The 12,018-nt window shown below is 39.7% G+C and overlaps 1 protein-coding gene and 1 non-coding gene across 2 annotated transcripts in view; one reads left to right on the forward strand and one right to left on the reverse strand.

The window, feature by feature from the left end:
• Positions 1-12,018, reverse strand: part of Ocln (occludin) — a 40,088-nt gene that overhangs the window by 9,508 nt on the left and 18,562 nt on the right. Inside the window, exons 4-5 of the mRNA XM_027951620.2 lie at positions 7,038-7,186; positions 3,254-3,469 (exon numbers count right to left, since the gene is read on the reverse strand). Coding sequence (XP_027807421.2) covers positions 3,254-3,469; positions 7,038-7,186 — 365 coding nt within the window. The remainder of the gene's footprint in view (positions 1-3,253; positions 3,470-7,037; positions 7,187-12,018) is intronic.
• LOC114105260 (U6 spliceosomal RNA) lies at positions 9,145-9,254 on the forward strand. The gene has a single exon (XR_003584981.1). It is a non-coding gene; the product is annotated as a U6 spliceosomal RNA (small nuclear RNA).

Consider the following 12,018-nt stretch of genomic DNA (forward strand, 5'->3'; position numbering starts at 1 on the left):
TCATAAGTTTTATAAATAAAGTAGAAAATCAGTTATGAAATTTAAGGTCCAAGTCATAAACACACATTTGCTTTTAACCCAAAAATCACATGATAATAGAATGTTTGGGTTTATTGTCTTAAAACAAATTCTGGAACCCAAAGCCTGTTTTGGTCACTGCAGCAGCACAGTGGTTTACTGGGAGTGGCTGTTTCCTGCTACCACCTACAGTCTTCAGGCTGGCTCATTTAATTATTTTTGGTCTTGTTTTTCCTAAGTGGAAATAGCATATCTTGTATTAAATATAAATGTCCCCAGGGACTAGATAGGAACCAGGGCCCTGATCCCAAGGCAGCTCTTCCAGCACTTGCCTTGTTCCCCATCCCTCTTTGAACCATCTACAGTGCAGATCTGGGGGGAAGGGATGTAACCATAAGAAAAATCCTAAAATGACAAGGGTCTGTTTAGTAGCTTTGGAAAGGTGCCCTTACTAAGTGTTCTAAAAGGGATGGGTGGGTCTTCAGGGACCCCCTGTACTTTTCAGACTCCTAAAATCAGCCATTGGTTGTTTTCTTACCTTCCCACTGGCCTCAAGAGAGCCAAGAAACTCATACTGCCCTGTCTTCCCCCCAGTTCCACAGGTGAAGGTTGGTAGTCTAGCTTCCTTTCTAAGATACTATTTTAATTTTTGTGAGGCTTTGTAATAAAATGGTACATTTCTATAAAAAAGAAAAGAAATAGCATATTTTGTTCTTTTATTATAAAAGTAGATATTACCCCCCCAAAAGAAACAACATGCTCATGTAAAAACATATGCTCAAGAACACAGCCCTTGGGGCTGGGGTTGTGGCTCAGCAGTAGAGCACTCGCCTGGCACGTGCAAGACCCTGAGTTCAATCCTCAGCACCACATAAAATAAAAAATAAAAAACAAGTGAAATAAAGGTGTTGTGTCCAACTACAACTAAAAAATAAATATTAAAAAAAAAAATCAATAGCCCCTGGGACAGGAATCCCTTGTTTCTCCGTTGCTAGCAAAGCAATAAAACTTATTTCTTTTTGTCAAAATCGTGTACTCATTATTGGATTGGCATGGGGGACAAGGGGTAAATTTTCAGTAACAAATTGAGGACACAGATGGGACTTGAGAGCAGCTCCTACTCCAGTTTTCTTTCTAGATCTGGCACTCCAAGCAACCCCACTTCCATGAGGAGGAAGCAAGGGGGCTGGTGAATTTCTTGAGAGCAAACTGCTGGAGAGTTAGAAGATGGTTTGCTCCATCTTGGTCCACTTTGAGAAAAAGGAATCTGAACCCAGTGAAGTTGTAACACCCTTGGCCATCTGCATGATCCCTGCCCTATGTATGCCTTGTCTAGTCACCTGCCAACTGCCACCATGGACCTCTAGACTACCCTGATGCCAAATACCCTTAACTGTCCATGTCCTATCTGACAGAGAACAAGGCCTTCAGGTCACTTCCCCTAACTTTGCCCTCTCTCAGCAGAAAGAAGCTTGGAGATGTTGACGCACATTTTTCCTTAGAAATTGACAGTGGGGAAATATAATAGTGGTTCACTTTATGGTTTGAATATAGCATTGCTATTCTGCTACTGCAACTTATTTTTTAAATGGACATGTTTCTTTCTCTGCCTCTCTTCCTCCCTCTCCCTAGTCTTTTGCTCCTTAATCTCAGGGAAAAAAGGATTACCTTTCTTCCCCATCCTAGGCAGAGGTATTTGTCCTTGAGCACACCCCCACCACAAGAATGAAGTAATTCAGACGTGGGGGTGGCACCAGAAGATCTAAAAAATGACTATTTCCCAAATAATAATGAATTATAACTCTGGGCAGAGAACATTTGGAATGTAGCCTGTGAATCACTGCTTTAAAAATTCCCTGTTCCCTCTGATGAGCAGAATCACAGTATCTGGGACTGGAGTCCCTGTGTTTCTCCTTCGCTAGCAAAGCAATAAAACTTCTTTCTACTTTTTCTCAAAAAATAAGTGAATAGGGTCTGGGGCTGTAGCTCAGTGGCAGAGTGCTTGCCTAGCACATGTGAGGCACTGAATTTGATCCTTAGCACCACATAAAAATGAACAAATAAAATGAAGTCATTCTGTCCATCTATAACTACAATTTTTAAAAAAATGAATAAAAAGTAAAAAAACATGCTCATTGGACAAATAATCTGGCAATTCATTACTGTATCAGGAAAACAAATTCTGTCATCACTTATCTCTCTGAATATACCACAACCCCTTGCAAATGAAGATGATGCTATCAACTCATGACACATTGAGGAAAATACTCTGAATTGTTTATCCTAATATGAAATTTCAAGTTCTAAATCTAATAGTTTAATATTTTCATTTTTCATGGGGGGAAATTAATGATTTGATCAAAAGGGAAACAAAAATTTAGGATTTCTGAGTTTTTAGTTAAATCGTCTATAATACAAGTTAGGCAAATATTTTACAGCTAGATGGCTGAAGCATGTCAAAAAACTCTTGGGGGAAGGAGAAGATGAGGTGCCAGAATCACTGGTGAGCAAGGGATTTCGAGCTATCCCTGTCCCACCTGCTCCTACTAAAACCTGGAGAAGTAGTGTTTTCATTAACCACCAAGCACACCACAACTGTTTCGGCCTGGTGTCCCAATCCTCAGAACACTGGGGCAAGAAAAGGTTTTGCACTCTGTCCATGTGTACCTAGTGACAGACTAAAACCAACAATGACACAAGTTAACCACAACATTGGCCAGAACTCTAAACTGTTACTGCAATTGTTTACAAAACTGTTTGCCCTGAGTTCTTTGGATTAACCTTTAAAAGAAACTCTGGTTTTTATCATGAAAGCTTAATTTAAGGGGAATTGCTAAAGGAAAGCCACAACACACTCACTGATCTGGGCGGGAATTTTATAATCGGTAAAACAGAATTCCTTTATACTTTTTTTTTTTAACTTGAAAAAACCTCTCTTGGGTAATTATTGTTAGAGGACACTGGAGGAATTCACCAGCCATTTTGTGGGGAAGTTGAAAGTGTGTTTAAGACATGGTTACAGTCAAGCAATTGCCTCCATTTCCATCTTGATCACAAAAAGACACTAAGGAAAAACACAACATAACACAACACAAAAAACTGTCTCCAGTCCTCATTGGCAAAGAATAAAATCATACCACGGAACCCAGTACCAGAAGCAACAACTCCAAACCCGGCTGGCCACGTTGATATTCAGGACATGCAAGTGGCTGTAGGAAGAGGAGAGGGACTCTACCTGATCCAGTCCTCCTCCAGCTCATCACAGGATTCTCCACCCGTCGTGTAGTCTGTCTCATAGTGATCTTGCTCTGTTCTCTTGGGCTTTCCTGCTCTTCCCTTAGTGGGAGCCCTTTTTGAAGGTGTCTCTAAGTTACCACTGCTGCTGTAGCGAGGCTGTCTGAAGTCATCCATGGGTGAAGTGAGGGGAAGCTCCTGAGCCACTTCAGGCACCCTAAAACAGAGGTCAGTGTTCAGTGGCCACTGAATACACTACAGCTCGGCCAGTAATATCATAACCACAAAGGGCAGCAATAACAAGCACTCAGCAATACTTGCATGCAGACACAGGCATTCAAGGGTTTACATGCTCAGCACTGAGCAGATGCCTAGCTTGCCACATTCGTTATGGCGCTCTCTCAGGATCCTCTGATACACAACAGCAGTTCTAAAGGTCTGACATGGGTCGGAGGGGGGGGATTTTATTTATTTATTTATTTAATTTTTTTATTGTTGGTTGTTCAAAACATTACAAATTTCTTGATATGTCATATTTCACACTTTGATTCAAGTGGGTTATGAACTCCCATTTTTACCCCATATACAGATTGCAGAATCACATCAGTTACACATCCATTGATTTACATATTGCCATACTAGTGTCTGTTGTGTTCTGCTGCCTTTCCTATCCTCTACTATCTCCCCTCTTCTCTCTCTACCCCCTCTACTGTCATTCATTTCTCCCCCTTGTATTATTTTTCCCTTTCCCCTCACTTCCTCTTGTATGTACTTTTGTATAACCCTGAGGGTCTCCTTCCATTTCCATGCAATTTCCCTTCTCTCTCCCTTTCCCTCCCACCTCTCATCCCTATTTAACGTTAATCTTCTTCTCCTGCTCTTCGTCCCTACTCTGTTCTTAGTTACTCTCCTTATATCAAAGAAGACATTTTGGCATTTGTTTTTTAGGGATTGGCTAGCTTCACTTAGCATAATCTGCTCTAATGCCATCCATTTGGAGGGGGGGATTTTAAACTTCTAAGTAAAATGGATCTCAGATTTCATTTCAAGCTGATCTTAAGAGGTGTTTATCTGCCCCGTGCCAGGGACTTGCTCTATAAAAAGCTGTCAGGAAAATGATGATGATGGTGATTTTGTACAGGTTCTTCCAGTTCCATGAAATGTTACGTGGGGAAGAGGATGTAGCTTATCTGACTCTGAGATAAGCTCTTTGTAATATTAATTTTATACTACCATATAATAATTCTCTTTTTTAAGATAAAATTTTGAAAAACTAGAAATGATTTAAAACCTTAAAACCACAAAGCTTTATATTGAAATGAATGAAAGAGTTCATTAAATATTCTTTTAAAAATTGCTGTTAATCTTGAAGCCAGGTAGAATGAATGGAAGGATTACCATTATACTTATTATTTTTCTAATGCAATTATTTCTTCTTGCATGAGAAATCGAATTGCATATACTGTTCCTGCCACCAGCATGAAAACAAGCCTAACACAAGAATAAAATACCCAAAGCTGAGGCAAACATAAACTACTTCTAAGCAACAGAAGTATAAAGTCATCTTCCTCTTTGGCAGAAGGGCAAGAAAAAAAAATGAAAAGATCAAAGAAAGGGGCCGAGACTTTCTCAGTATAAGTCTGGCTATCCAAACCAACTATTAAAAATGTCAAAAGAAAATTGTTTTTCTTCCTTCCTACTGCTTCCAACTTACAGAAGTCACAATTTTGAGCTTTATCTTCCAGGTTTACCATTTTCCAGGTGATTTCTCATTGTTAGCAGAGTCTGAGATTTCTAATCTCACTTAATTTCTTGCAGAACCCTAAAGCTTTGGAGAATGTGTGTGTAGTTGGGGGTGGAGGTGGTATTTATTTTTTCTTTGTAAATGTATTCAGGTATCAAGGTTTTGTATGCTATGTTAATGCTAGTCCTAGTAGAGAGAAAATGTGACTTTCTCCCTGAGTTAATGATTAACAAGTTCCCAGATACTCTGCCAAGAGTTAGCTTCTGTGCTTCTTGCTTTGGGGTAGAAGATAAAACTTTTTGAATGCAGTGGGTCTACTTGAGGGGTAGGGAACAGAGAGGGAAGAAGATAAAGGGCAAATGAAATGAAAAAAGGGAAAAAACATATAAAGCAAGTGTCCTGGCCATAATTTTATGATATTAGTTACTAATATTATAAATCTTTGACCTTGAAAGTTTTCCACCTCTCCTTTTCCTATACCCTTTAAAACACTATGCAGTAACATACCTGTTTTTAGCATGAAGGCTAAAAACAAAATACTTAGCAAGAGAAGTATATATAAATTCAGAATATATATAGGTATAGCTCAGTTGGTAGAGTGCTTGTCTAGCATGCACAAGGCCCTGGGTTCAATCCCTAGCACCATCACCACAAAAAAAAAAAAAAAAAAAAAATCATAGAATAAGTATAGACTAAATAACCTTTAAACCTACTTTTAGATACAAGTCATATTAAGTCAAAATACATACAATGCAGATGAGATAACCAGCCCTGTACTTCCCAGCTACCTTCTTCACTCAGATATTCTCAACCTTACTGGATCACCAGGTCTGGAGGTTGGTTGACCCTTTTGTAGATTTGAATTAATCCTTATTCCCATACATACTCCTTCACATGCCTTTGCTGTTCTTATTTTGGCCTCTCAGTGTAGTTAGGCACTTTCTTCCACCTTTGTTTTGCAATGTCTGTGAGAACACGGACTTCATATACCCAGGAGCACTTGGCTCAGTATTGTACAGCTATTCAAGATGATTACTGAAAACAGATGCACAAGAATCCTCCTTTTCAGAAGACACACAGTATCAGTGAAGGAAAAGAAACAAACAATACATGATCAACATCAATACTACAACTCTTAGAATGATGTTCATGATATATGTGATATTTCAGAGTTGCCACCATAATTATGAAGCATATCTAAACCTTGCCCCAGCAACATGAAGGACTCAGCATGGTAAATGAGAAATCAGATGCTGTGGTTTGGATATATGGTTTGAGTGTGTCTTCTAAAGACCCATGTATTGGAGGCTTGGCCTTATTGTGGCAATGCTATGTAATGTGGAAACTTTATGAGGGGTTAAGCCTACTGGAAAGTCTTTAGAACACCAAGAGTGATCTCACTAGAGCTAAGCTGATGCCAGTGTCATCCCCTTGACCTTTCAGAACTGTGGGCTAAATAAACCTCTTTTCTTTATAAAGGTAGCGTGCTTGAGGTATTTTGTTACAACAATGAAAAATGATTAATACACCAGAAATCTGAATTCAAATGAAACTTTCTAGTTTAATAAACATGTATGTGGGTAGGGTTAATCGACATTCAATTTTTCCCTTCTATTCAAGAGATTTAATAATTATTGTCAAAAAGAGAAACTGAGAATTATACTTAGCATTATACTTAGTAACTTCTTTCCACCCTCCCCTAAACTTCACAATTAGAAATAGTAGCAAGAGCATACAGAACCACATTTCTAGAGTGAAGACCACAATGTAGGTGCTGAATTAAATCAGCAAATAAAAAAACACATTTTCAACTTAGAAGAGGAAAAGGACCTCATCCTCCCCATCCAAATCTTCCAAGTCATATTTAGGTCTCTACCAATAAAGCAAAGATCATTGTAATACAAAAGAAAGATCAGTGTCTGGTTTTTATGTGTACTGTTGGATATTTTTGAAGGAAGGTGGCACAAAAAAATTAATTTTCAATATATGCTAATACTCATTTGTAGACCCATTCTATCAAAGTAAGGGAGATTCAACTTACGGTGGTGTTGACTTATAGGAAGACTCTGGATATGACCGCTTGCCATTCACTTTGTCATTGGAAGAGTACACCATGGAACTATCGACTCTCTCCACATAGTCAGATGGGGGTGGAGGTATGTCTTGTGTGCCTGCAGACACGTTTTTAACCTAAAAAACAGCCACAAGAAATATAGTTATTACTATACCCTGTAATTTAAAGGGGAAACAAAATTATCATATACATAAAATTTCTAATATTTATTTGGGTCATTAAAAACTTGTAAGGATTGCTGTTTTGTTATCAGCATTAACAATCAATTCAGTATTTTTCATAAACACATAAAGTGCAATTGTTAGTTTAAATAAGACCTGAATGCATTATGAAGTAAGAAAAATCCTGCCTGATTTTTATCTGGATATAATTAGGTAGAATAATTATCCATGGTCATTGTTCCACCTCACCCCACCTCCACATTAGGAAAACCAAGCTTGTCTATCAAGGCTAGTTCTGAGTCAGGGCAAGGAAAATCTGCATTTCTGACAAGTTCTCTGGGTAATCCTGTTGCTGCAGTCTGAACACTGCACTTGGAAAATCACTGATCTAGGACAAAGGACACCAGCTCTTAATCCATTCATCCCTAAACATGGAATGTTAAAACACAGAAGAAATTAAGCAACTCAAAATTATTTCCGAGACAGTTCTTTGAAGAAGAGATTTGTGTGGGCATGGTGGCACACACCTGTGATGCCAGTGATTCTGGAGGAAGTTGATGATTAAATGACATGACAGGGTGCCTCAGGGGTATCTCATTTACCACAATGCCTTCTGAACACAGCGCAGACTCCTAATGCTAGATTCTAGAATTAAGGCCATTGAGCCCAATCAAAGAATTTGCTTAACAACTTTCAGGAAACAGCAGGTGTATAATTTAATTATTTTGCTATTATAAACCTTTGCAATTAGGTTCAGCTTCAATGCAGTGTACTTCTCTGCAAAACACACACACACACACACACACACTTCTTGGGCTTTCCACTCTTCAAAGCATTAAAACAAGGGTAAGTACCTCTCATATCATTGCAACATCACACACCCAAAGATGTTATCCACTCCTCAAAGTACACAGAGGTTTTCTAGACTATTTAACACTCAGAGTCAGAAAGGAATAGGATCATTTCCCTCTGAAAGTGGAATTTGGCAGTAAATGCCAAACCAGTGGGTGGGTTTCCAAGGAGTGTACTCAGATCCCACCACAGGGGGGACCAGATGGGAACCATTCCTGGCTCCCACTGAATTCCTTTTAACAGAACACAACACCAAGCTCCACAGGCAAATGTTCCAAGCCAAAGGCCCATTCTTAATTCAAGTCTTCACAACTTAAAGAGACTTCCTTTTCTTAAAAATCCATTTTCCACTTCAGGTCCTGGCTTCCCCTCTAGCAGCAACTTTTAAGAGAATGGGCAGGCAGGGGTCCTTTTAGAGACTTCTTAGCATCAGGGCTGCCCTTCCCCCTTTCTTTGCCAGCTCTGCATTCACTGGGCTTTAAGACTTGGCTCAAGTGCCAACACCTCCTATAAGCCTTCAAATCAAGTTCCTGCTGGGTGAGGCACTAACCTGTCCAATCTCCCCACACCTGTGCCTACAAACCTCCCACCAGAGCAAGTGCCAAACAATCGCTTGCTCATAGCAATAGCTTGTTCACTTATCTCTAACTTTAGTAGACAATGGAGTGTTCTTAGCCACCACTGTGACTGCTTACAATACTAAACTGACAGGTCATTTACTAGGCACAACTTTATAGGTATTACTCCTTTTTCAGAAATGAGGAAGTTCTGGCTCAGGGAGATGGACAACTTTCCCAAGAACCTAGACCTAGTAAAATTGGTCATATGGCCAGTCTCCTACTTCCCTCTTCGAGTCTCCAAAGCTCTGCACAATGCCTGGGCTGTGCAGAGATCTGTGTCTACCTCGTGTATACCTAAGCATCTTATCTACAGCCACTCTGAACTGACCTTTATTTATGCCACTGTCAGCAGAACTAGACTAATGTGACCACCAGCTCCACCCTCCAACATAGATCTCTTAGTCACACCTTTTTAATACATGTGCATAAAGTTTAAAGGCAGTGCTTGCTTCAGTAGCACATATACTAAAATTGGAAAAATACAGAGAAGGTTATTAGCATGGCTCCTGTACAAGGATGACTCCCAAACTCATGAAATTCCAAACTTTAAAAAATCCTCACCCAGCTATGATCCTAGATTCAAAGAAATAATCAGCAGCCTTTCTTCTCAAAAGGAGCTTAAGAATGATACAGAGGCAAAATGTATTTATAAGAACAGGAGGAAGATAAATGTTTTTCCTTTTTAATGCTTTACTCCCCAAACTAAAATATTACTTTTCCTCTCTCCCACTTCATGGTCTGAATGCAAAGTGAATATAAACCTAATACTATTGCTTTTGGAGGACAGTAGAAGCAAATGGGGAGGCCAATGCAGAGTGATTAGGTATTAGTAATTTATGGAAGGAGTCCCAGCCTGTATTTCCTATAAGAGATAAGGCATTCCTGAGTTTCATTGTTATTATTGACAGGATCCCCAGCTGACAAAATGGTGGTTCTTTAAAGGAAAAAAAAAAAGAAGAAGAAAAAAGAATTACCATTTTAATTGTCCCAGTAACACTCCCATTCCCCATCTAGGATAAAACACAGGATTTCGAACATTCTAGGCAAACATTACAACTGAGTCACATCTCCAGTCCTTGCAGTAAATCCTTAAAGATTTAGAACCTGAGAAAAATAACTAGGCTTCATTCTGCACAGTAAATGATGAACATTTTCCATTAAGTAACTTATATAGCCTTAAGAAATTAAGGCAGAAGGATGAAAATTAAATTTGAAAAGGTTGTCTTAAACTGAGCATGAAGGGTGAATTAAAGTTTGAGTCAGTTCTCCCCAAAGCCAAATGATGAACTTTCTGCTCTGAAGCAGGGGGAGCCACAGGCTGACCTCAGCCTCCTATAGAAGAGCCTTCAAGCCTGGAAGAGACTCCAGTGCTGAAGGCTTCCACAGGCGTGTGGAAATCCACTCGGCAGAACCCAGCTAGCCCCTCTGCTGGGATCTGCTTCAGGAGTTCCTGGCGCCACTCTCCCCATTCCACATTTAAACTTTACAAAGGCAGCAGAAAGACAGATATGCTGGGACTGTGGGAGTGGAAGAGTGGGGGAGAATACATCAAGCCAACCAAAGAATACCTCAGACTCACTCGAGAGTAAATTCAAAAAAGGACAAGCACTCAAGCTGGCCATGTTTGAGGAGTATTAACCACTAATTTAAGGGGAAGATTTACTAAGACTCATATTCCAACCAAAAAAGAACTAAGCACCTCTGAAATGTCAAAATTAGATGAATATGTTTTCAGAATATCTACATATGAGGTAATTATAATAAGGGCAATTGTCACTCAAAATTTAATTACACTTATTAAGAGGGTTCTGATTTTGTCATGTGTGGGGAAAAAAGTCTTTGTAACAACATCTAATACTACTCTAACCTCCTTGGAGAGTTACTGAAAACATGTAAATCCCAGTAGGCTGCCAAAGGAAAACAAAGAGGACAGCTCTGCTTTAGAGAGCTCGATGCTCTCCAGACACCTACCAGTCTTCTGCCTTCCTCACAGGACCCAAGAGGAAGCTATAGAATCACAGGTGACCCCCTTCCCCCACCTGACTCCTCTAGCAAAACAAAGTTTGGAAGAAACACTCACCCCTATTGAAATTAACTTCCTGTCACTTGGAATTAGTAAAAGCAAAAAGCTGCCATTAGCCCAGGCTGGTGGTGCATGCCTGTGATCCTGGTAATTTGGGAGGCTGAGACAGGAGGATCTCAAGTTCAAAGCCAGCCTCAGCAATTAAGTGAGGCCCTAAGCAACTTAGCCAGACTTTGTCTCAAAATAAAAAATAAAAAGAGCTGGGGATTAGCTCAATGGTTAAGCACCCCTAGGTTCAATCACTAGTAGCAAAATAAATAAATAAAGAGTCTGGCTAGAGGTACACTCAGCTGGTCTGGTAATGTGACGAACCATCCACTTCTAAGAAGTAAAGGAAAGTTTCTCTGTTGAGTAGCTACCATGTGCCAGGCAAAGGCTAATTTGTTTATTCATCACAATTGCCCAGTGAGATAGGATTATCAGTATTTTCTGATGGGAAATAGAGCCACTAAGGTTAAATTAACTTGAAGGTCACAGAGAAGGTGATATGGTAGAGAGGAATTTTAACCCTGGTCTCTCCAACTCCAAAGCCCAGCTCTTTCTGGCAAAATGAACTTCCACTTCAGAATTAACTCATGGCACAAGGAAGCCCCTGTAGCTAGGTTTTCTACTTTCTGTAACAAAGAGTATTATTATTATTATTATTTGCCTTAAATTCCTTGCTGCACCCTGAGAAACCCCTATTTATCTAATTATGTGAAAGCAGCTGTCCACACACAGTTGCTATGAATAGGGTAGATGCTTTGTCATCAGGTGCCTTTGTTGGGTTCAGGGTACAGGAAGACTACCCTCAGGAGGTTAACAGAAAGGCTTTCCTGCCTGCTAAGTGGAGAAATACCTTGGGCAGATGGAAGAAAAGGTTAATCTCAAAGTATCATCTCCAGTTTTACAACCAGCCCATCCCACTTCCATCAGCCACAGGCCCTTGTACTACAAGGGCTCAATGCAAGTCATCCAACTTGTTTTTCCTGTTTTCTGGTGCTTTACACCTGCAGATGCGCACCCCCAACAAAAGCCTCAAAATTGTATGGGGAAAATTCTCTTAGTCTCTTTTTCCACCTTTGGCCACTAAAAAGCAAATGCTCCCACATGTACTAGTATCACAAATGAAAAGATCATGGACCATGTTTGAGCAAGTCTGATTAAGTTAGTTTGCTCAGATGACAGTGAGGACTTCGAAGCATGCTGCCCCCAACTGCATGCTGGCCAAAGAAAAAGTAATATATGTAAAG

Source organism: Marmota flaviventris, chromosome 5, assembly GCF_047511675.1.
Source record: "Marmota flaviventris isolate mMarFla1 chromosome 5, mMarFla1.hap1, whole genome shotgun sequence".
Taxonomy (NCBI): Eukaryota; Metazoa; Chordata; class Mammalia; order Rodentia; family Sciuridae; genus Marmota; species Marmota flaviventris.